This window comes from Hemiscyllium ocellatum, chromosome 4 (assembly GCF_020745735.1).
Source record: "Hemiscyllium ocellatum isolate sHemOce1 chromosome 4, sHemOce1.pat.X.cur, whole genome shotgun sequence".
Classification (NCBI taxonomy): Eukaryota; Metazoa; Chordata; class Chondrichthyes; order Orectolobiformes; family Hemiscylliidae; genus Hemiscyllium; species Hemiscyllium ocellatum.
Genome location: NC_083404.1, coordinates 57,564,584 through 57,587,170, shown reverse-complemented (window position 1 = coordinate 57,587,170; position 22,587 = coordinate 57,564,584). Strand labels below are relative to the sequence as shown.

The 22,587-nt window shown below is 47.4% G+C and overlaps 1 protein-coding gene across 11 annotated transcripts in view; it reads right to left on the bottom strand.

The window, feature by feature from the left end:
- LOC132815383 (neurocalcin-delta) overlaps nucleotides 1-22,587 on the bottom strand; it is a 313,099-nt gene that overhangs the window by 73,228 nt on the left and 217,284 nt on the right. Inside the window, exon 6 of one of the 11 annotated variants that reach the window (XM_060824272.1) lies at nucleotides 8,319-8,482. The exons of 9 other annotated variants lie outside the window; for them this stretch is intronic. Coding sequence is in view for 1 of the 2 variants with exons in the window: in XM_060824269.1 (XP_060680252.1) it covers nucleotides 15,033-15,035 (3 nt within the window). In the remaining variant the exon portion in view is untranslated. Of the gene's footprint in view, nucleotides 1-8,318; nucleotides 8,483-15,032; nucleotides 15,047-22,587 lie in introns of those variants that run through there. One more of the 11 variants, XM_060824269.1, reaches the window with a different exon arrangement.

The window sequence follows — 22,587 nt, the reverse complement described above, 5'->3', positions numbered from 1 at the left end:
CCACCCCCCACACCACCCTATATGCCCACACTCCCCCACACACCCCCTATACGCCACCCCCCCAACCCCCGTATATGCCCACCCCCCTAAACACCCCCATACACACCCCCTACATGCCCCCCACACCCCCCATACGCCCACCCCCACACCCTCCCACAGCCCCCATACGCCCACCCCCACAGACAATCCCATACACCCCCATATGCCCACCACCCCCATTCGCCCACCCCCCATACGCCCACCCTCCACACCCCCTATACACCCGCTCCTTCCACACAACCCCACACATCCCTTGGATGCCCACCCCCCCAGAACCTCCCCACAACCCCCCCACACCCCTATACACCCACCCTCCCAAAAACCCCTATACGCCACCCCACACCCCCTATACACCCACACCCCCCACACCCACCCATATGCCCACTCCCACAACACCCCACACACCCCCATACACCCACCCCCACCACAACCCCCCAACACACACCCCCCATACGACCAACCCCACAACAACCCCCCCACATACACACCCCATACGCCCAACCCCACCACAACCCCCCCCACACACCCCACCCCCCCATACGCCCAACCCTCATACCCCCCCACACACCCCATAAGCACACCACCCCACACGCCCATCCCCCCCATAACCCCCCTACACACACCCGATACGCCCACCCCTCACACACCCCCAATACGCCCAACCCCCTCACAACCCCCCCCACACACACACCCCCACGCCCACCCCATATGCCCAACCCCCTCACAACCCCCCACACACACACACACCCCCACGCCCACTCCATACACCCAACCCCCCCACACACCCCCCCACAACTCCCCAACGCATACACCCCCACACGCCCACCCTCCACATCCCCCCCACACACCCCGCATACACCCACCCCCCCACAACCCCCTCCCACACACCCCCATGCGCCCACCCCACCACAACACCCCACACACACCCCCCATACGCGCACCCCCCATACCCACCGATACGACAGCCCCCCCACAACCCCTCCACACGCCCACCTCTCCCAAACCCCCCACACGCCCCTCAACCCCCCACATCCCCACCCCACCACAACCCCCTCCACACACCTCCCCACACGCCCCGCCACAACCCCCCCAACCACCCCCATAAGCTCACCTCCTCAACACCCCCCACATGCCCACACCCCCCTCAAGCCCCCAAACGCCCACACCCCCCTCAACCCCCACACGCCCCCCACACATGCCCACCCCACTACACACACCCCACATGCCCACCCCCCCACTCACCCCCCAAACACACCCCATAAGCCCACCCCCCAAACCCCCCCCACACATCCCCCATACGCCCATCCCCCCACACGCCCACCTCCCCACACCCCCCCACACTCCCACACCCCCCCACACTCCCACACCCCCCCACGCCCACACCCCCACAAAACCCCCACGCCCTACTGTACACGCACCCCCCCAGACACTCTCATATGCGCACGCCCCCACACAACCTCATACGCGCACTCCCCACAACCCCCCCATATGCGCACCCCCCCACAACCCCTCATACGTGCACCCCCCACGCCCCCCCATATGCCCACACCACCCACAAACCCCACACGCACCCCCCATACGCCCACCTCCCCCACACGCCCACCCCCCCACATACCCCCCATATACCCCCCATACACCCACTTCCCCCACACACCCCACACCCCCAACCCACATACCACCCCAACACACCCCACACCCCCATACGCCCAACCCTCATTCTCCCCCACACACCCCATAAGCACACTACCCCACACGCCCACACCCCCCACAACCCCCCTACACACACCCCATACGCCCACCCCTCACACGCCCCCCCTATACGCCCAACCCCTCACAACCCCCCCACACACCCACCCCCCACAACCCACCCACACACCCACCCCCCACAACCCCCCCACACACATACCCACACCCCCCCACATGCCCCCCCCACACCCCCGCAACCACCCCCATACGCTCACCTCCCCAACACCCCTCACACGCACACCCCCTCAAGCCCCCAAATGCCCATACCCCCCTCAACCCTCCACACGCCCCACCACACACCCCCACACGCCAACACACACTGAACCCCCACACGCGCCCCCCACACGCCCACACCCCCACACACCCACCCACACACACCCCACATGCCCACCCCCCCACAACCCCCCCCAACATCCCTATTACGCCCATCCCCCCACACGCCCACCTCCGCACATCCCCCCACACACTCCCACGCCGACCTCCCCACCAAACCCCCACACCCTACTATACGCGCATCCCCCGACCCCTCCTATACGCCCACTCCGCCACACATACACCCCACACACCCCCGATACACACCCCCTATACACACACACACACACATCCCCTTATACGTCCCCCACACACCCAACCCGCACACTCCCCCATAGCCCCTATACACCCACTCCACACCCCGCTATACACCCACCCGCCCCTCCCCAACCCCCACACACCCCCTATACATCCACCCCGCACCCCCCCGTATACCCACCCCTCCCCACAAGCCCCTATACACCCCCCACACCCCCTACACACCCACCCCCTATACACCACACCTCCCACACACACCCACACCCCATACACCCACCCCCCACCCCCCTCCACACACCTCCCCACACACAGCCCCCATACGCGCACCCCCACCACTAACCCCCCCACACACACCCCATACGCGCAACCCCCACACATCCCCCCTAAGTGCACCCCTACAACCACCCCCACACACCCCCCCAACACCCCCCCATATGCGCACCCCCCACAACCCCCCACACGCGCACCCCCCACAACCCCCCTTACGCGCACCCCCCACAACCCCCCACGCCCCCCCAAATGCCCACACCTCCCACAAGTCCCCATACGCCCACCTCCCCCACACTCCCCACAACCTCCCTCCACATGCGCCCATACACCCACCTCCCCACCCCCCTCCCCACACACAACCCCCATACGCGCACCCCCACAAACACACCCCATACGCGCACACCCCACCCACACCCCCACACGCGCACCCCACACACACCCCCACACGCGCACCCCCACACACACCCCATACGCGCACCCTCCACAACCACCCCCAAACGTGCACCCCTACAACCACCCACACACACCCCATATGTGCACGCCCCCACAACCCCCAATACGCGCACCCCCTCACAACCCCCCCATATGCCCACACCCCCACAACCCCCCATACGCCCACCTCCCCCACACCCCCCACACCCCCACCCCCCCACCACCCCCACACGCCCCCCCCACCACCCCCCACACGCCCACCCCCCCACAACCCTCCCACCCACTCCCCCACACACACCCCTCCCACCCACTCCCCCACACACACCCCCAATACGCCCACTTCCCCCACACCCCCCCCACACCCCACACACACCCCACACCCATACACCCAACCCTCATATCGTCCACACACCCCATAAGCACACCACCCCACATGCCCACTCCCACACACCCCCATGTCCACCCCCTACACCCCCAATACGCCCAATCCCCCCCCACATCCCCCACACACACACCCACACGCCCACCCCATACGCCCAACCCCCCCACACACACCCCCACACGCCCACCCCCCCACAATCCCCCCCACACACCCTGCATACGCCCACCCCCCGACAAGCCCACCCCACCACAATCCCCTCCCACACATCCCCCATACGCCCACTCCCACCACAACCCCCCCACACACCCCCCATACGCGCACCCCCCAACAACCCCCCCACACCCACTGATACGACAACCCCCCCACAACCCCTCCACACACCCCCCCATACACCCACCTCTCCTACAACCCACCCCACACACCCCCCATACGCCCATCTCTCCCACAACACCCCACACACACCCCCCATACTCCCACCTCTCCCAAACCCCCCACGCGCCCCTCAACTCTCCACATCCCCACCTCCCCCACAACCCCCCCACACACCCCCATACGCGCACGCCCCCACAACCCCCCACACACCCCCATACACGCACCCCCCACAACCCCCATACACACACCCCATACGCGCTCCCCCACACACCCCCCCCATACGCGGCCTCCCAACACCCCACCCCACACACGCACCCTCCAACACCCCACCCCACATACCCCCACACGCGCACCTCCAACACCCCATCCCACACCCCCCCACACGCGCACCCCCCAACACCCCACCCCACACCCCCCCACAATACCCCCCACACGCGCTCCCCCCACAACCCCTTCACACACACCCCCCACAACCCCCACATACACCTCCCATACACGCACCACCCACAACCCCCCCACACACCCCCATACGCGCAATCCCCCACAACTCCCCCCCACACACACACAACCCCCCACGCGCACCCCCCCACACACACACCCCCCATACTCGCACCCCCCACAACACCCACGCCGCCCCATATGCCCACAACCCCACACGCCCATTCCCCCCACAAACCCCACACATGCCCAACCCTCATAACCCCCCCACACACCCCCATAAGCCCACCCCCCACGCCCCCCATACGCGCACCGCCCCACAACCCCCCATACGCCAACGCCCCCACACCCCCCCATACACCAACCCCCCACACACCCCCCATACGCCCACCTCTCCCACAACCCCCACACACACCCCCCATACGCCCACCTCTCCCACAACCCCCCCACACACCCCCCATATGCCCAACTCTCCCACAATACCCCCACACAACCCCCATACGCCCACCTCTCCCACACCCTCCACACGCCCACACCCCCCTCAACCCCCCCACACACGCCCACCCCCCCACAAACCCCCACACGCCCATTCACCCCACACACCCCCCACATACACACACCCCATAAGCCCACCCCCCCACACGCCCACCTCCCCACACACCCCCTATATGCCCACCCCCCCCACACCCCCTATAAGCCCACCCCCCCACACGCCCACCTCCCCACACACCCCCTATATGCCCACCCCCCCACACCCTCCCCACACCCCCTATACGCCCAGCCCCCCACACCCTCCCCACACCCCCTATACGCCCAGCCCCCCACACCCTCCCCACAAAGCCTTATATGCCCACCCCTGCCCACGCACCCCCTATACTCCCACCCACACACAACCCCCCCACCCCCCAACACATCTCCCAATACACACACCCCCACCCCCACCTTATATACACCCACCCCCAATACACACCTTCCCCACACCCCCCCACAACACCCCACATACACACGCCCCCCCCACACACACACCCATACACACATCTCCCACACACCCCATACACATACACACCCCCTACACACACACCCCCCTACACACACCCTCACACCCCCCCCACACACACACCCACACACCCCCATACACACACACCCCCCCGAAGTGCGAAGATAAAATCCAATACCAGGTACTATGCTTGAACAAGGGAGACTAAAATAGGATGAGGAAGAAGTTGGCTAAAGTAGACTGGAAACAAAGATGTTATTGTAGGACAGTTGATCAGCCATGGAACATTTTTCAAAGTGGTCAGCAGAAATATATTCCAGTGAAAAGGAAGGATTTTAACAAAAGGGGTAATCTGCCGTGGGTGTCTAACGAAGTAGGGAGACTATCAAATTAAAAGAGAAGGCATACAAAGTGGCCAAGATCAGTAGGAAACTAAGAAGATTGGGAATGCTTTAAAAGGCAACAGAAAGCCACAAAAAGAGCTATAAAGAAAAGTAAGGTCAAACATGAGAAAAATAACAGCACAGAATATAAAGACAGATAGCAAAGGCTTCTATAAATATACAAAACGAAAAAGAGTGGCTAAAGTAAACGTTGGTCCTTTAGAAAATGAGAAGGGGCATTTAGTCATGGGATATGATGAAATGGCCGAGGGATTGAGTAAGAATTTTGCGGTTGCGCTTCACAGTGGAGGACACGAGTAACATGCCAATAAGTGACAAAGAGACAAAGGTGAGGACCTAGAAACAATAATTATCACGGAGGAGGTAGTGTTGGGCAAGCTAATGGAGCTAAGGATAGACAAGTCCCCTGGCCCTAATGGAACGCATCTCAGGATACTAAAAAAAGAGGTGGCAGGAGAAATAGCAAGTGAACTTGGTGGTAATTTTTCAAAATTGACTGAACTCTGGGGCAGTTCCAGCAGATTGGAAAACAGCAAATGTGACACCACTGCTTAAAAAGGGCAGTAGACAAAAGATGGGGAATTATAGGCTAGTTAGCTTAACTTCTGTGGTGGGGAAGATGCTTGAGTCTATTATCAAGAAAGACATCTAGAGAGAAGGCATGGGTTCATGAAGGGCAGGTCATGCTGAACTAATCTTTGGAATTTTATGAAGACATTATGGGCACAGCGGACAATGGGGACCTAGTAGACTAGACTTCCAAAAGGCCTTCAACAAGATGCTACACAAAAGGATGCTGCATAAGATGCATGACGTTAGGGGTAAAATATTAGCATGGATTGCTAAGCAAAGAGTGAGGATAAATGAGTGCTATTTTGGTTGGCAAACAGTAACTAATAATGTGTCTCAGGGATCAGTGTTGGGACTTCAATTATTCATAATTTACACTGGTAATTTTGAGTTGGGGAACTTATGTAGTGGGTCAAAGTTTCCAGATGATACTAAGATGAGTGACACAACAAAATGTGCAGAGGACTGTGAAACTTTGCAGAGGAACAGAAATACTTAAATGAGTGGGCAAAGATTTGGCAGATGGAATACAATGTTAATAAATGTGAAGTCATCCATTTTGGTAGGAATAACAGTAAAAAGAACTGTTACCTGAATGGTAAAAAGTTGCAGCATGCTGCTATACGGAGGGACCTGCGTGTCCTTGTGCATGAATCACAGAAGGTTGGTTGACAGGTACAACAAGTCATTAGGCAAGAAATAGAATTTTGTCCTTCATTGCTAAAAGGATTTAATTTAAAAGCAGGGAGGTTATGTTGCAGCTGTACAGGATGCTGGTGAGGCCACAGCTGGAGTACTGCAAACAGTTTTTTTTAGATTACATACAGCGTGGAAACAGGCCCTTCGGCCCAACAAGTCCACACCGACCCGCCGAAGCGCAACCCACCCATACCCCTACATATATACCCCTTACCTAACACTACAGGCAATTTAGCATGGCCAATTCACCTGACCCGCACATCTTTGGACTGTGGGAGGAAACCGGAGCACCCGGAGGAAACCCACGCAGACACAGGGAGAACGTGCAAACTCCACACAGTCAGTCGCCTGAGGTGGGAATTGAACCCAGGTCCCTGGCGCTGTGAGGCAGCAGTGCTAACCACTGTGCCACCGTGCTGCCCCAAAGTTTTAGTCTGCTTACTTCAGAAAGGGAGGTTTGGCACTAAGGGGAGTGCACAGGAGGTTCACCAGGTTGATTCCAGAGTTAAAGGGCGTTGGGTTATGAGGAGAGACTGAATAGGCTGGAATTATATTCATTGGCATTTAGAAACATACAAAAAGTATGAAGGGAATAGATAAGATATACAGAGAGGATATTTCCACTGGCAGGGGAAACTGGGACAAGAGGGCATAACTTCAAAATTAGGGGAATCACATTTGTGAATTTATGGAATTCCCTGCCCAGTGAATAGTTGATGCTACTTCAGTAAATGATTTTAAAGCTAAGATAGATTTTTTTTGAACAATAAAGGAATTAAGGGTTATGGTGAGAGGATGGATAAATGGAGCAGAGGCCATGAAAAGATTAGCCATGATCTTATTGAATGGTGGAGCAGGCTCAAAGGGCCAGATGGCCCACTCTTGCCCCTAGTTCTTATGTTCTTAGAACAGAATTTTCTGCTGCAATCTTTAATTTTCCAGGCAATATCCTCTGAGTCTGCTATGTCAGAGTTTTTGTCGGGTTCTGATAGTAACTCCCATTGAACTTTTACAAATGATTACCTGGCTATCAGAAAACCAGGCCATTAATATACTTGCAAAGGTTGGCCTGTGACACCAAATGAACTAAAGTATAAATAAGTGTGAAGTGGTATATTCTGGTAGAATTAATGAGGGAGACATTCTTCTTAGAAAATGAATGTCTAAATAAGGTGGATGCTACTGACATTGATTCCATCTCTCTGTCAAGCTAGACTGCTTTGCAAACTTGGCATCCTATTCAATCCTGAACAGAGCTTCTAATGCAATATAATCTGTCATTAAGACTACATATGCCCTGCTCCCAAACTTCACCACCTCAGTTTATCTCATCATGCCTTTGACACTTCAAGGCATAGCTATTCAAGTGAGTTTCTGTAGCATGTAAACATCAACTCACCCAATGCACTTCTGTCTGTGCCAGTTCCACAGTAAGTCTTGCTCACCAGTCATTCATGTCCTTCATATGGTAAGTGAGCTGTCTATTTTGGTGGTCATTTCTGGTGCTAGAGTGCAAGATCAAAATAGTCTTTTCTAGTCCTGACTCTCAGTTTTCCATCACATCTGAAGGGAGATGAACAGATAATACCCTTTGAGTACAGTCTTTTTAATAAGGATGGATAGATTTATACTTGGACAGCTGATCTTCTAAACATTTACATAGTGATTACAGAAGATTGATAAGTATGCAACTGTGATTAAAAAAAATCCACATGAAAGAGATAAGGAAAAATTAGAATGTGCAGTACTAAAGAAATTACATGATAACACAATGCATGATGTGTCATCTGAGCTTGTAAAATACAAATCTCCAAGAAAAACATTAACATTTCACCTCTATTTATGACAACAGTGAACAGAAATAGCACAAATTATTTACTGAAGTCCACTTTACTGTCTTTGATTTTTGGCCAACAGAATCTGGTGGTAATAAAGCATAACCAGCTATGAAACCTGACAAGATAATTACTCAGTTTCTCCTACAGTTCTATTGACCCTCGTATGCATTTTGTTGGGATCATTTGCCATGGAAACAGAATAAACAGCATTCACGAATAAAACTATGCTCCTAATTGCTCAGCTGCATTAGCATTAATGGTCCTTTTAGAGGCAGTTTCTCTGCAGTTTCAAATCAAGCCAAACAATCTGCTGTGTGTCGTTCTGGTCTGATTTGAGAGATATGCAACATATTAACATGTTCCTGTCTGGTTATTTTTTTCAAAACAAATCTTTGAGAAATCAGGATACAAAGTATCACCTCACATTATTGCTAAATGGCCTTTCAATTCTCATAGCCTCAGACCCCATCTCCCATGGCCTCACCCACAGTTTTCATAACAAGAAAGTAGACATCGCAACAGATCATTTCTTCAGAATGAATGGGCTTCAGACTTGCCAAGTGGCCCTCCAGATACCCAAGTTTGCAACTTTCTTTATTTAACCATACCTGGACCCCTTTGTTGAGCAACACCTTGATGTGGTAAAAATTGGGTGCACTCCAATGGTCCCATGTATGATGCCACCAGAAGTTCCTTGATCCTGGTAGGATCACCAATGGTGGCATAGTTGGGACAAAGTGAAGACAAAGTACAATCCAAAAAGCAATTAACAGCCAGAACTGACATAAAGCAATATTCCAAGTGTGGCCGCAGCAGCATTTTGTATAGTTGCAGCATGATATTGCAGCTCCAGAACTCAATCCCTCTACGAATCAAACCTAACACACCGTATGCCTTCTTAACAGCACTATCCACCAGGGTGGCAACTTTCAGGGGTCTAGATCCCTCTGCACATTCACACTACCAAGAATCTTTCCATTGACCCAGATGCCTTCCTATTATTCTTCCCAAAGTACATCACCTCACATTTAGCTCAATTAAACTCCATTTGCCACCTCTCAGCCCAGTTCTGCAGTTTATCCAAGTCCCCCTACAACCTGTAACATTCTTCCACACTGTTCATGTATCCACTGACTTTAGTGTCTTCTGCAAATTTAAAATCCATCCACTTATGCCTGCGTCTAAGTCATTTATAGAAATGACAAACATCAGTGGTCCCAAAACAGATCCTTGTGGCACACCACTAGTAACCGGACTCCAGGCTGAATACTTTCCATCAACCACCACTAACTGCCTTCTTTCAGAAAGCCAGTTTCTAATCCAAACTGCTAAATCACCCTCAATTCCATGCCTCTGCATTTTCTCCAAGAGCCTACCATGTGGAACCTTATCAAAGGCTTTACTGTGCAAATGGTCTCAGTCATTGTGGTTTGACATCTCACCAAAAAAATGATCAGTCACCTGTGAAAATCATGTGCCCAATGATGATGCCCTGTAGTACCCACATAAACAAAAGTCTCACACAGGCTACTATCAGAGTTCCATTGCCAAGTCCTGTGTAATCATTCCCCACATCTGTCAGTATTATAGCAGATCCAAAGTTACAGAGCTTGATGGCAACCTGCCCAGTAATTGGAAGACTTGACCATCTCCATCAATACTCTGTGAATACAATTTTGGTTGTGAGAAAAATTAACAGCTTGAAGCATATGTCACAACATGTTTTCAAGCATTGCTTCTGGTAGGCCTTTGGGATACCTCTCCTGCTCATTTAGAGTCATAGAGATGTACAGCATGGAAACAGACCCCTCAGTCCAACCTGTCCATGCCAAGCAGATATCCCAACCCAATCTAGTCCCACCTGCCAGCACCTGGCCCATAGCCCTCCAAACCATTCCTATTCATATACCTGTCCAAATGCCTCTTAAGTGTAGCAATTGTAAAAGCCTCCACCACATCCTCTCGCAGCTCATTCCATACACGTACCAAACTCTTCGTGAAAAAGTTGCCCCTTTAGGTCTGTTTTATATCTTTCCCCTCTCACCCTAAACCTATGCCCTCTAGTTCTGGACTCCCCGACCCCAGGGAAAAGACTTTGTCTACTTATCCTATTCATGCCCCTCAATTTTATAAACCTCTATAAGGTCACCCCTCAGCCTCCGACACTCCAGGGAAAAACAGCCCCAGCATCTTCAGCCTCTCCCTATAGCTCAAATCCTCCAACCCTGGCAACATTCTTGTAAATCTTTTCTGAACCCTTTCTTTCCGAAAGGAAGGAGATCAGAATTGCACGCAATATTCCAACAGTGGCCTAACCAATCTCCTGTACAGTACCTCCCAACTCCTGTACTCAATACGCTGACCAATAAAAAAAAGCATACCAAATGCCTTCTTCACTATCCTATCTACCTGCGACTCCACTTTCAAGGAGCTATGAACCTGCACTCCAAGATCTCTTTGTTTAGCAACACTCCCCAGGACCTTACCATTAAGTGTATACATGAGGATCACACAAATCATGCACGAGTTGCAACTTCGTTTCCTTTATGTATATCCCTCTGACAATGACTCTGACTCTAAACACAAGGTTCCACAAGGTTGTGTGCCTTTTTTGAAAAACTGTGACAGTGGAAAATGGGCAATTGGGAGAGAGCCAAGAGTCCCTAGTCAAGAATTTACACACACGCAACAAATGCGCAGTGGTTGTTGGACAGAGATACCTTTAGGCTGAAGCTTCTGTGACTGGATTGCCCTCTTCAGAACACTATCTGCTCACACCCAAATGAGAAAGGGCTAGGAAAAGCACAAAAATAGGCTGTTCCATTTTCTCCTCTGTGGAGAACCACACATTTTGGGGGATCGTAATATACATGATCAAAGCAATAAAAGTTTGCAATTTTGAAATGATGTAGAACACTCATGGATAATCTGACGCATGATCATGCAGGAGGAAGAAGTGCAATTCCAACATGTGAATTATCAAGACTCCAAATTGACATAGTTGCCCTCAGTAAGACCATCTTCATGGAGAGAGACAGCTGAAGAACCAAGTTGGGAGACATTTCTTCCAATGGAAACAAAAGGCCGATAGCACTCCTCCTATCCACAGGGTTCGGCTTGTCACCCAGAGGGCAGGCACTGCCAGGACTGCCAAGTTCAAAGGTTCATGACAGTTCTCTTACATCCCAGCTCAATATGCCATTATTGTCTGTGCTTATACCCTGATCCTTGACTCCAATTTTAAGGAAAAGTTCTATTCTGACCTTGATGAAGACCTCACTGCCAACCTAAAAGAAATAAAAATCATCCTCTGATGACTTTAGTGGCAGGGTTGGCTGTGACTCCAAAACATCAGAAGAGGTAGCATCAGGAAAAACAGCATTGGAAAAACCAAATGAATGGTGGTCCTCCTACTGACAATATCAACTCAGTGTGGCCCCATAATTTACACTGTTTTCTGTCAGAAAGACAAATACAAATCCACAGGGAAGCAACCATCATCAAAATGCTGGCATCTCCTGGATTATATAATTCATCACGTTAAAAATCTAAGTGATGGCTGTATCACTCAATCCACACAGACTAGATGCCTGCTGGACAAATAATCAACTTGTTCAATTGGTGATAAGCATCCTCTGAGCACCAAGACATCACAAGAAGCTAAAGCCCAAGAGAATGAATAGCAATGTCTCAGCCCTATAACAGCCTGTCTGGAAAGAAGAATTCCTAGCACAGCTCCAAATCAAATGTGTAAAATCTTCACACATCCAACTCAACTTCAAAATATTGTGATCAAGTAAATTCAGTTGTACTAGATAGCTATGTCCAGACTATCAGGTTCAAGCATTCTTATTATCAGGAATGGTATGACAAAACCACACAGAAATACATGATTCCTGCAACAATAAGCAGTCTTCACTACCTGGTAGAAAAACCTGAGGCCACAAGTCAATAGTATACACAATAGTTCAAGGTATACACAAATAAAACTCCAGAAGACAAAGGGCAAGTGCTGGTAAGAGAAAGGCCAGGACACTCAACAGTATGCTGACCAACACGGCATGCAAAGATTTCTTTGAAGCCACTAGGGCAATCTCTAGACCAAAGATCAAATGGGCAAAACTCCCTTCAGACACAGAATGGTGTTTTTTTCATTTGAGGAATGACAATGCATCCATTAATCGGGCAAGAACCTCTCAAATTACTCTTCAACAGTGAACCCACAGCAGCTGATAATCTCCAGGCTATACTCCAATATCCTGTGGTAAACCTCCGGGGCGACGTACAAATAATCAAATGGATGAAAAGCAGCCATGTTTGCAGCCCTGATGGTAAACCAGGTGAAGTCTACAAAATAGGTTGGTTTTACTCACATCAATTCCTATGCAATCATCCAATGGATTAGAAGGATTGGGGGGGAAGAGAGAGGAAAGTGGGAGGGAGAGAGAGAGAGAGAGGAAAGAGGAAAGAGAGGAAAGAGAGAGAGAGTGTGGGGAAAGAGAGAGAGTGGGGAAAGAGAGAGAGTGGGAAAGAGAGAGAGTGGAGAGAGAGGGGAAAGGGAGAGAAAGAGGAGAGAGAGGAAAAAGAGAAGGAGGAAAGAGAGAGAGAAGAAAGAGAGAGAAAGAGAGAGAGAGAGAGAGAGGAAAGAGAGAGGAAAGGGAGAGAAAGAGCAAAGAGAGAAAAGAGAGAGAGGGGGCCAGAGAGAGAGGAGAGAGAGGAAGTGGAGAGAGAGAGAGAAAAAAGAGAGAGAGAAAAGAGAGAGAGAGGGAAAGAGAGAGAGGAGAGAGAGAGAGGGAGAGGAGAAAAGAGAGAGAAGAAGAGAGAAGAGAGAGGAAAGAGAGAGAGGGAGAGGAAAGAGAGAGAGAAGAAAGAGAGAGAAAGAGAGAGAGAGAGAGAGGAAAGAGAGAGAGAGGAAAGAGAGAGGAAAGGGAGAGAAAGAGTAAAGAGAGAAAAGAGAGAGGGGGAAGAGAGAGGAAGTGGAGAGAGAGAAAAAAGAGAGAAAAAAAGAGAGAGAGAGAGGGAAAGAGAGAGAGGAGAGAGAGAGAGGGAGAGGAGAAAAGAGAGAGGGAAGAAAAGAGAGAGAGAGAGGGAGAGGAGAGAGAGGGAAAGGAGAGAGAGGAGAGAGGAGAGAGAAAAGAGAGAGAAAATAGAGAGAGAGAAAAGAGAGAGAGAGGGAGGGAGTGGAGAGAGAGAGAGAGAAAAAAGAGAGGAAGAGGAGAAAAGAGAGAGAGAGGAGAGAGAGAGAAAGAAGAGATAGAGGAAGAGGAGAAAAGAGAGAGAGAGAGAAGAGAGAGAGGGAGAGGAGAAAAGAGAGAGAGAAGAGAGAGAGAGGAAAGAGAGAGAGGGAGAGTAGAGAGAGGAGAGAGGGAGAGAGAGGAGAGAGAAAAAAGGGAGAGAAAAGAGAGAGAGAAAAAAAGAGAGAGAGAGAGAGAGAGAGAGGCTTTACATCCTCCAGAGGAACTCCTGACATATCTTTGTTGCCAAATAAATCTAGAAACATTGCCTCAGTAAACTATAAGGTTCCAGAGATTTGGAAGTCCAAGAAACTTCATCACAATCCTGCAAGTGCGTCTTGATGATATAACTACAATTATCCTGAGTGGGAGACCTGAAACAGACCCATTCAAAATTTAAACTGGTGAAAACAAGAAAACACAGCAAAGCTAAACTGACCACAGAGACAGAGATGAGCTGCAGCATGTGGATGACTGCAAGGTCATACCTCACTCTGCACCAGATTTGTAAACCGTGTCCAAACTCTTCAATTTCTGCTTGCCAAAACAATCCTCATAGCAACAAGTCTTATCTGTCAAATATTCTACCTCCTGCACATGTTGAAGGGCAGACTCTGGTATATGTTAAAACCCTCCCAAACCTTGAAAGCCACCTCTCTTAAAAGGTTACCACTGATGAGGATATCCATGTGTTTGACAACAATATGTCCGCAGAAGTACCAGTGTACAGTGCACTGTTGTCACCACACTCCTATTCTGGAATGAGACTTGCTCTGTGTATCAGTGACACATAAGAGCTCCAGAGAAATTCCACCCTCAATGCCTCTGGGACATTCTCTAGATTCAATGGGAGGATCATAGATCAAATGCTAACGCCCTTCTTGAAGCCAGCTCTACAAGTTTTAGGCAAAACTCCTGCAAAACCAATTACAACCATCAGATAGGCAAAAATCATCCATTCCACTAGGCAATGTTTTCCCAAATCTCAAATGGTGACATTCTAGGAGAGAACAAAGAAAAGTGCCCCTCCAAGCCACTTACCATTCTTGACTTGAAATATATCACCGTTCCTTTATTGTCGCTGGTACAAAATCCTGGAATTCCCACCCTAACAGAATTGTGGACTGCAGTGGTTCAAGAAGACAGTTCACCACTCCCTTCTCAAGGGCAATAAAATACTGGTTCAGGCAGCGATGCCCACAACCTATGAGTGAATAAAAACAAAATATTGCAAAGACACTCTGAAGTTCTGCTTGAAGGACAGCAGCATTGACATTGATGATTGGTAGCAAGCTTCTCCCAATCACTCAAAACAGGGACATTTTGTCCATCAAGCTCCACACGTTTTCCAGTCCAAACATCATAATGATGAGACAAAGTAGTGGCATAGAGAGAAGAAAAAGGAAGCAAATCCTGTACTCCAGGCACCACTTTCTCATGGAAAATCCTGCCCCATGTGTCCAAAAATAGCAGCTTGAGAATAAGTCTGTTCAGTCACGTAAAGACTCAGGGTTGCAAGTTTCTACCATGAGTAGATGTCATCCTCAAATCGAGGGACAGGTGACAATTACTGCTTTTACTAGATTATAATTCCATTCCTAGCTGCCATGAATTGTGTGGTTCCATGGAATAACTGACCCCCAACTTTCCCTTAACCCTTAGGTTTTACATGAACACCAGCCCTCTCATCAGCAGTGAAAACCAGAAATCTGAGTATGCACGCATGGTTTTCCAACAAATAATACTGATGTCGCATAAATGTGGACAGTGCGCAGTGTGCGCCATAATTTATAGTTTGAGCTACATAGAAGTGAAGGCAGTAATCCAGCCAAACAACAGTGTGGCCTCAGGACATTCTCTCTGCTGTTTTGTTACTAAGAGACTGCAGTTGAAGTGTGAGACACACAGAATTAATGAGTTGTTTAAAGCTGACTGGAGGGAAAAAAAACTAAACTGGTCAGAAAGCAAAAATACAAAAGCAATAAAATCCAAGAGTGGATAAAATATTAATTACAACAAAGAAAAAATGTGCATCTTGTTGGAGCTTATCTAAGTAGGTACTAGAGTTTATCTGAGTTTTTCAGAATGGAGCCAGAAAACCCTCTGCATAATAACAGCTAATACATTACTCCATTCTTTTTGGTGAATTACATGGTAGTAGATAAGGCAATGACTGATTCACACCATTGGCTCAAAGTGCACAAGGTTGCTAAATGGAGAATTTACATTATGATCTTTATTTAAATTATGTTATACATCAGTGCCTCAATTTAAAAAGAGTTTTGTTTCAAAATATGACAAATGGATATCACTTAATTTACACAGCAGGTTTCAGTCATCAGGTTGTAATGTGAAATGACATTTACTGCAGGTTTGCACTAGCCCCATCTTCTCAGTTCCAGATATCACTGCAGTATTTCTTGAGTGCACTGGCCTTCAGCTATTTCGATGATTTTCTGATCATTATTAAGCCTAAATTGGGGATGTTCGCTGATGATCGCACAAACTTCAGCACCATATGCAACACCTCAGATATGGAAGCAGCCAAGGTCCATATGCAGCCAGACCTGGAGAACATCCAGGATTGGGATGATAGGTGGCATATAAAATTCATGCCACACAAGTTTCAGGCAATAAGGTCCAACCTGAGAAAATCCAAACATTGGCCCTTGATATTCAATGGTATTACTTCTTTGATACCAACTCCAACGTCCTCCAACCCCCTCCCCCCACTTCCAACCACCCCCTTCTCCCCGCCCCACCCCACCCCGCCACCCCACCTAGCAATACCTTGGGGGTGACTACTGACCAGAAAGTGATCTTCTAATCATATTTACAAAGTCTAAGTCAGAAGTGTATTGAAATAATCTCCACTTGCCGAGATGGGTCAAGCTCAAACAATATAAGAAGCTCAATATCAAAGGACAAAATTGTTGACATCCATCCATTACCTTAAACATTTACTTGCTTCATCACCAACGCAGTGGTAGCAATATATACCATTCCAGGAGACACTGCAGTAATTCATCAAGATTCTTTCAACAAAATGCTACAAACCTGTAACCACTACCACCTAGAAAGATAGGGGCAGCAGGTTCTTGGAACACCACTATCTGCAAGTTCCCCTCCAAGCCACTCACCATTCAGATTTGGAAATATATAACAATTCCTTCAGTGTTGCTGGGCCAACATCCTGGAACTTTCGACCTAACAGCACTATGGGTACCTTTACACCTCAGTGAGTAGAGTGGTTCAACAGGAATCTCATCACATTTTTTCCAGGGCAATTTGATACATGGCATCATGACACGTGACATTCTGATATACAGAACCTCTCCTTCATGCACACGTAATGGAGTCAGTGCAATACATTCAACCAGTCAGTTTTGTGTAATGTACAATAGCTTGAGTTATTACAGAAACTAGGCTATGTGTAAATCTGACATATTATAGCAATGTAAATAATTTGTGTCATTAATGAAGTTCAAGGCATTGTTTCACCAAAAACTCAGTCTTTATGGTATATGGCACATGAACCAATAAATAGGTCAGCACAGAGACCATATCAAATTAACAGTGGTTCTTGACTCAAGAAACTACATCAGTTTTTGTTAGATTAGATTCCCTACACTGTGGAAATAGGTCATTTGGCCCAACCAGTTCACACTGATCCTCCAAAGAGTAACCCACCCAGAGCCATTCCCCTACATTTACCCCTGACTAGTGGACCTAACACTGTGGACAATTTTGCATGGCCAATTTGCAGGATCTGCACATCTTCTGGGAGGAAATCAGAGCACCCAGAGGAAACCCATGCAGACACGAGGAGAATGGGCAAACTCCACACAGACAGCGGCCCAAGACCGGAATCGAACCCGGGTCCCTGGCACAGTGGGGCAGCAGTGCCAACTACCGAGCCACCATGCTGCCCCTTCTGAGCACATGGTTTACGTTAACTGCATTCAAATGAAGACATGACTCAATCAAAAACTCAAGATGTGAACTCCTGCATCACATTCCATGGAACAGCATCCTAAGCTTCCAGTGCCCCAGAGTTTATTTTTGAAATCTGCTGTTTGCCTACAAAGTGAAATATAAACCAACAAAAGGTCCACCTGCAATACAACTTAGACATCTGGACAGTATTTCTTCTTCTGGGAGGACCAAAACATTAACTCCGATTTCTTTTAACAGATGCTCCCAGATCTGCTGAGCTTTTCCAGTAATTTCTGTGTTTCCGATTTATACCATGTGCAGTTCTTTCAGTTTTTATTTAGCACTTGATTGTTTACCTTTCCCAACACCTGCCCTGGTACAGGTAAGTCCCACTCATTACATGGCTAGTACATTTACCCAAATTTCTATAGGCTAATTTTCTGATGTCACACTTTCAGTAGTGTAAATACTAATGATAAGTCAACACTCAAGAGATCTCCATTTCCTACACATCTGCAATGTCAAATTCATCAGTTTTCAAGGAATCCACAATACTTTGGAGTACCTTTTTCTCTAGTATAACTGTAAAAGTGTTTTGTTTTGATAATAATATCCCCTTACAAGTTTTTTCATACTCCCTTAGTTCATCATATGAGGTCTTATGGTATGGGGGTAGTGCCCCTAGCTCTAAGCTAGAAGCTCCAGATTCAAGTCCCACATTGAGACTTGATGACTATGAAGGTTGCGTTCACAGTGTGGTTAAACAGGTTGACTATTAACCAGGAATTCCTTCCAATATGCCTGTGGCAGCTGAAAAGACAGTCAGTTTCCTGACCAGCAATGGTTGATGGCCCCTCAAGCATATTGGCCCCTCAAGTTTACTCTGGACATTCTCTGCTTTGTCCTATTGAGGTCAGTCTTACCTACATTTAGAATGTTAGTCAAGCTTTCACACACAATGGAGAACTCAATCGTGTTACGATTGTTGTTAGATAAATGCTCATGTTGTTAGGTGGTTAATTAAATTTGGCTGTTATTAAATGTGAATAAGACATGACATTAATAATTAATCATGTCTTGGCCTCAGCTCGTCTTTAAAGCATACCAGATTCAAGGAAAAAGTGTTTGATATATCCATTTTTTGTTTACAGTTGGAGAAGAACTAAAAGGCCCATATATTAATTTCATCACAAAGATGCTAACATAATAATCCAAGTGATTCATTTATCCTTTTTGACACAATTTCACAAAGCATGTCTCAACGTTGAGTTATTAAAGAAACAACAAAAGATACAACTGACAACTCTTTTTCATAGAGATGATGCCTTATTACTTCACTATTAATGTATCTAGACCTGGGTTGTGTTTAATTTTCTCTGTTATATTGATTCCTGTGAAACTTCACACACACACACACACACACACACACACACACACACACACACACACACACACACACCATTTTAATATCATGCTCAATATCTTCAAACAAACTCTCTCATTGCTGTACCTTCTCAGAGAAGTAGAGTATTGTAAAAATGATTACTCAAATTTAAGATAGGTGCAGCACTGGAATCTGATGGTTAACATTTGAGCATCAGGAGGGAAACACAAGGCAATACAATGGATGCTCTGATTAGAATCCCATAAAAGGCAAAGTTATGTTAGAAGGCATCATGGCGTTGAAGGCATCATGGGTTAGAAGACGTTACAATAATTGTTTCCTTCTTTAATAAAGAGTCAAAGACAAACCAAGAAATTATATATCAGTTATTTTACTTCAGTTGCTGACTCGAACTGGTACTTCTGTTCTGCCCAAACACAAGCAGATCTGGGGAAGCAGGGGTGAGAAATCTGTCAGGAGAAAGTGAGGACTGCAGGTGCTGGAGATCAGAGCTGAAAATGTGTTGCTGGAAAAGCGCAGCAGGTCAGGCAGCATCCAAGGAGCAGGAGCCCTTCTTCAGGAATGAGAAATCTGTCAATAAGTCATTCCACTGATCAAAGTCACTCTATGAAGTATTGAATGTAAACTGTTGAAGATAGCCATCCAAATATGAAATTGAGAGAAAAGTATTTCACTAGCTCTAAAGCACTTTGAGATAGACTTAAGTCATGAAAGATGCTGTATTAATCTGTACCATCTTTCCCTTTAATGATGCAACACCACCATGTGACACATTTTCTGTCATTATGAGAATATAAAGCCAGAGACATGAACATCTTTGTGTCTACTATTATGATAGCATGTGCAGAGCTTTAACATTTAAAATAGTACAAATATTACTCTTACATTTTAAGAAACTGGCCTGCCTTCCTTTCTAGAATAGTTGGATTCACTCTGCTAATGGAACAGTCAGTGACTTAAATTAACTTTCTTCTTCATCCACCTGCCCACCACTAACCTAAGAGCTTTATCAAGGTCTCTGCATTTTATTTACACAACAGGTGCGGGCAGAATGGACAGCAGCTTTTTGTCATTGATACAATGAATGGGATGACTGATAGCTTTATGAGAAGATAAGAGGAATATGTTATTTTAACTGAGAATATTGAATAGCATTGTCTCTTTGATCCTAGCTCCAGCCTTGTTTCCCTATCATTCAGCACTCTTCCAGGGTGCCAATTCTATTAACTGAATGGTTTCTCAAAATTGGAGGAAATGACCACCTTTGCAATACAACCAGAAAAGGCAAGAATGCTGCATTTAGATTTGCTACAGGCAACTTTATCCCACATTGGCCAAAGCTTTCCAGAAATGGGAATAGAGGCAGGAATCCTGGAACTGAGTCTCATTCGTTATTTTTACAAGGCCTCCTGTCTTGACCCAGGTCAGCAAAATCTGGGCCAATGGCTAAGTTAGGTGATTTGTGGGGAAAGTTATTTGGTGGACTGAATAACACTTGTGTTGTAACATTCTATAGTTCAATTATTTTTTATTTGTTCCCTACTACAAACAACTAATATTAGCTTAGTTAGACAAGTTGACAATGAATATTTCCCATTCATTTCTGTTATGTTCTCGATTTCCTTCAAGTACAAACTCCACCAAAACCTCCAATTCCATTTCACTAGTCTACTCTCAGCTCATCTCCTCCAGAGAATTGGTTCTATTTTTCCCATTAGCCCATTGCAACGCTATCAGCTGTCGCATCTGGGTGAGATGATTAGAGTTAGAGTCATTGAGGTGTACAATATGGAAACAGAGCCTTCGGTCCAACTCATCCATGCCGACCAGATATCATAAACTAATTTAGTCTCATGTACCAGCACTTGGGCCATATCCCTCTAAACCGTTCCTATTCATATCCCCATCCAGATGTCTTTTAAATGTTGTAATCGTACCAGCCTCCACCACTTGCTCTGGCAGCTCATTTCATATACGCACCACTCTCTGCGTGAAAAAGTTGCCCCAAAGGTCCCTTTTAAATCTTTCCCCTCTCATCCTAAACATATGCCCTCTAGTTCTGGACTCACCCACCCAGAGAAAAGACCTCGTCTGTTTACACTATTCATGCCCCTCACGATTTTATAAATCTCTGTAAGGTCACCCCTCAGCCTTCAATGCTCCAGGAGAAACAGCCCCAGCCTGTTCAGCCTCTCCCTATACCTCAAACCTGTTTAACTAAGATTTTGCCTAGCTGCATCTTCAGGGGGATATAAATATCCACAGTACTCCTTGATGTAGCATACGGAGCTCCATCAGCTATCAAAGTCAATATTAAAGCCCAATAAATACTACCATAAGCAAATTACTTGGTAAATTATTTCAATGCTGTCTATAGAACCTTGCACTATCCACATTGCTGGTGGCATTCCTGATATTTTACATTACTGCACTACAAAAGTAGTGTACTTAGTTGTAAGGTACTTTGGGATGGCCAAGGATGTGAATGGTGCTTTATAAATGCATTTTCTTCTCTTTCCCTCCACCATACGTAACCAGTAGTTCTGTGAGAGATTTGTTGTTTTGACTAGAGATGACAGAGATAGACATGCCAGTGATGTCCTAGCTACAGGTCCCTGGGTTTGATGGGAGTGGCAAAAATGCTAGTCTTGCACAAGCTCCATTCCTGGATTTCAAGTACATTGGAATCTGACAAAATACCTGTGCTGATCTCCTTGCATTTCAAAATCAATGCAACCCAAGAATAAAGATGATACTGAAGGGAGAACAAACTTCAAAGAAACAAGGAAGGCACAGTAAAACCAACAAAAAGGTGTCAATGTAAATATAAAAAAAGACATGAAACTGGGCAATAACATTATAAAAATTCAAAATCCACCCTTATAAAGCCAATTTCAGCAGGTGATTTGATTTAATGTGATTTCTTATTGTTACATGGACCTGGGTACAAGGAAATTTTTTCTATTTTCCATACAGTACAGACAGATCATATCAAAGTGCATTAAGGTAATAGAATAGAGTGAAGGATATAATGCTATGGCTGCAGAGAAGGTGCACTGAGAGTGAGATCAACATTAAATTTAAAATTTGAGCAGTACCATTCAGTAGTCTACTGACTATGGGAAATAAACTGTTCTTGAATCTACTTGCATGTGTATACAAACGTTTATATCTTTTGCTCTATGGAAGAGGGTGGGAGAGATATAACCAAGGTGGGGTCTTTGGCTTAGTTTCCTAAGCAGCAGGAAGAAATAT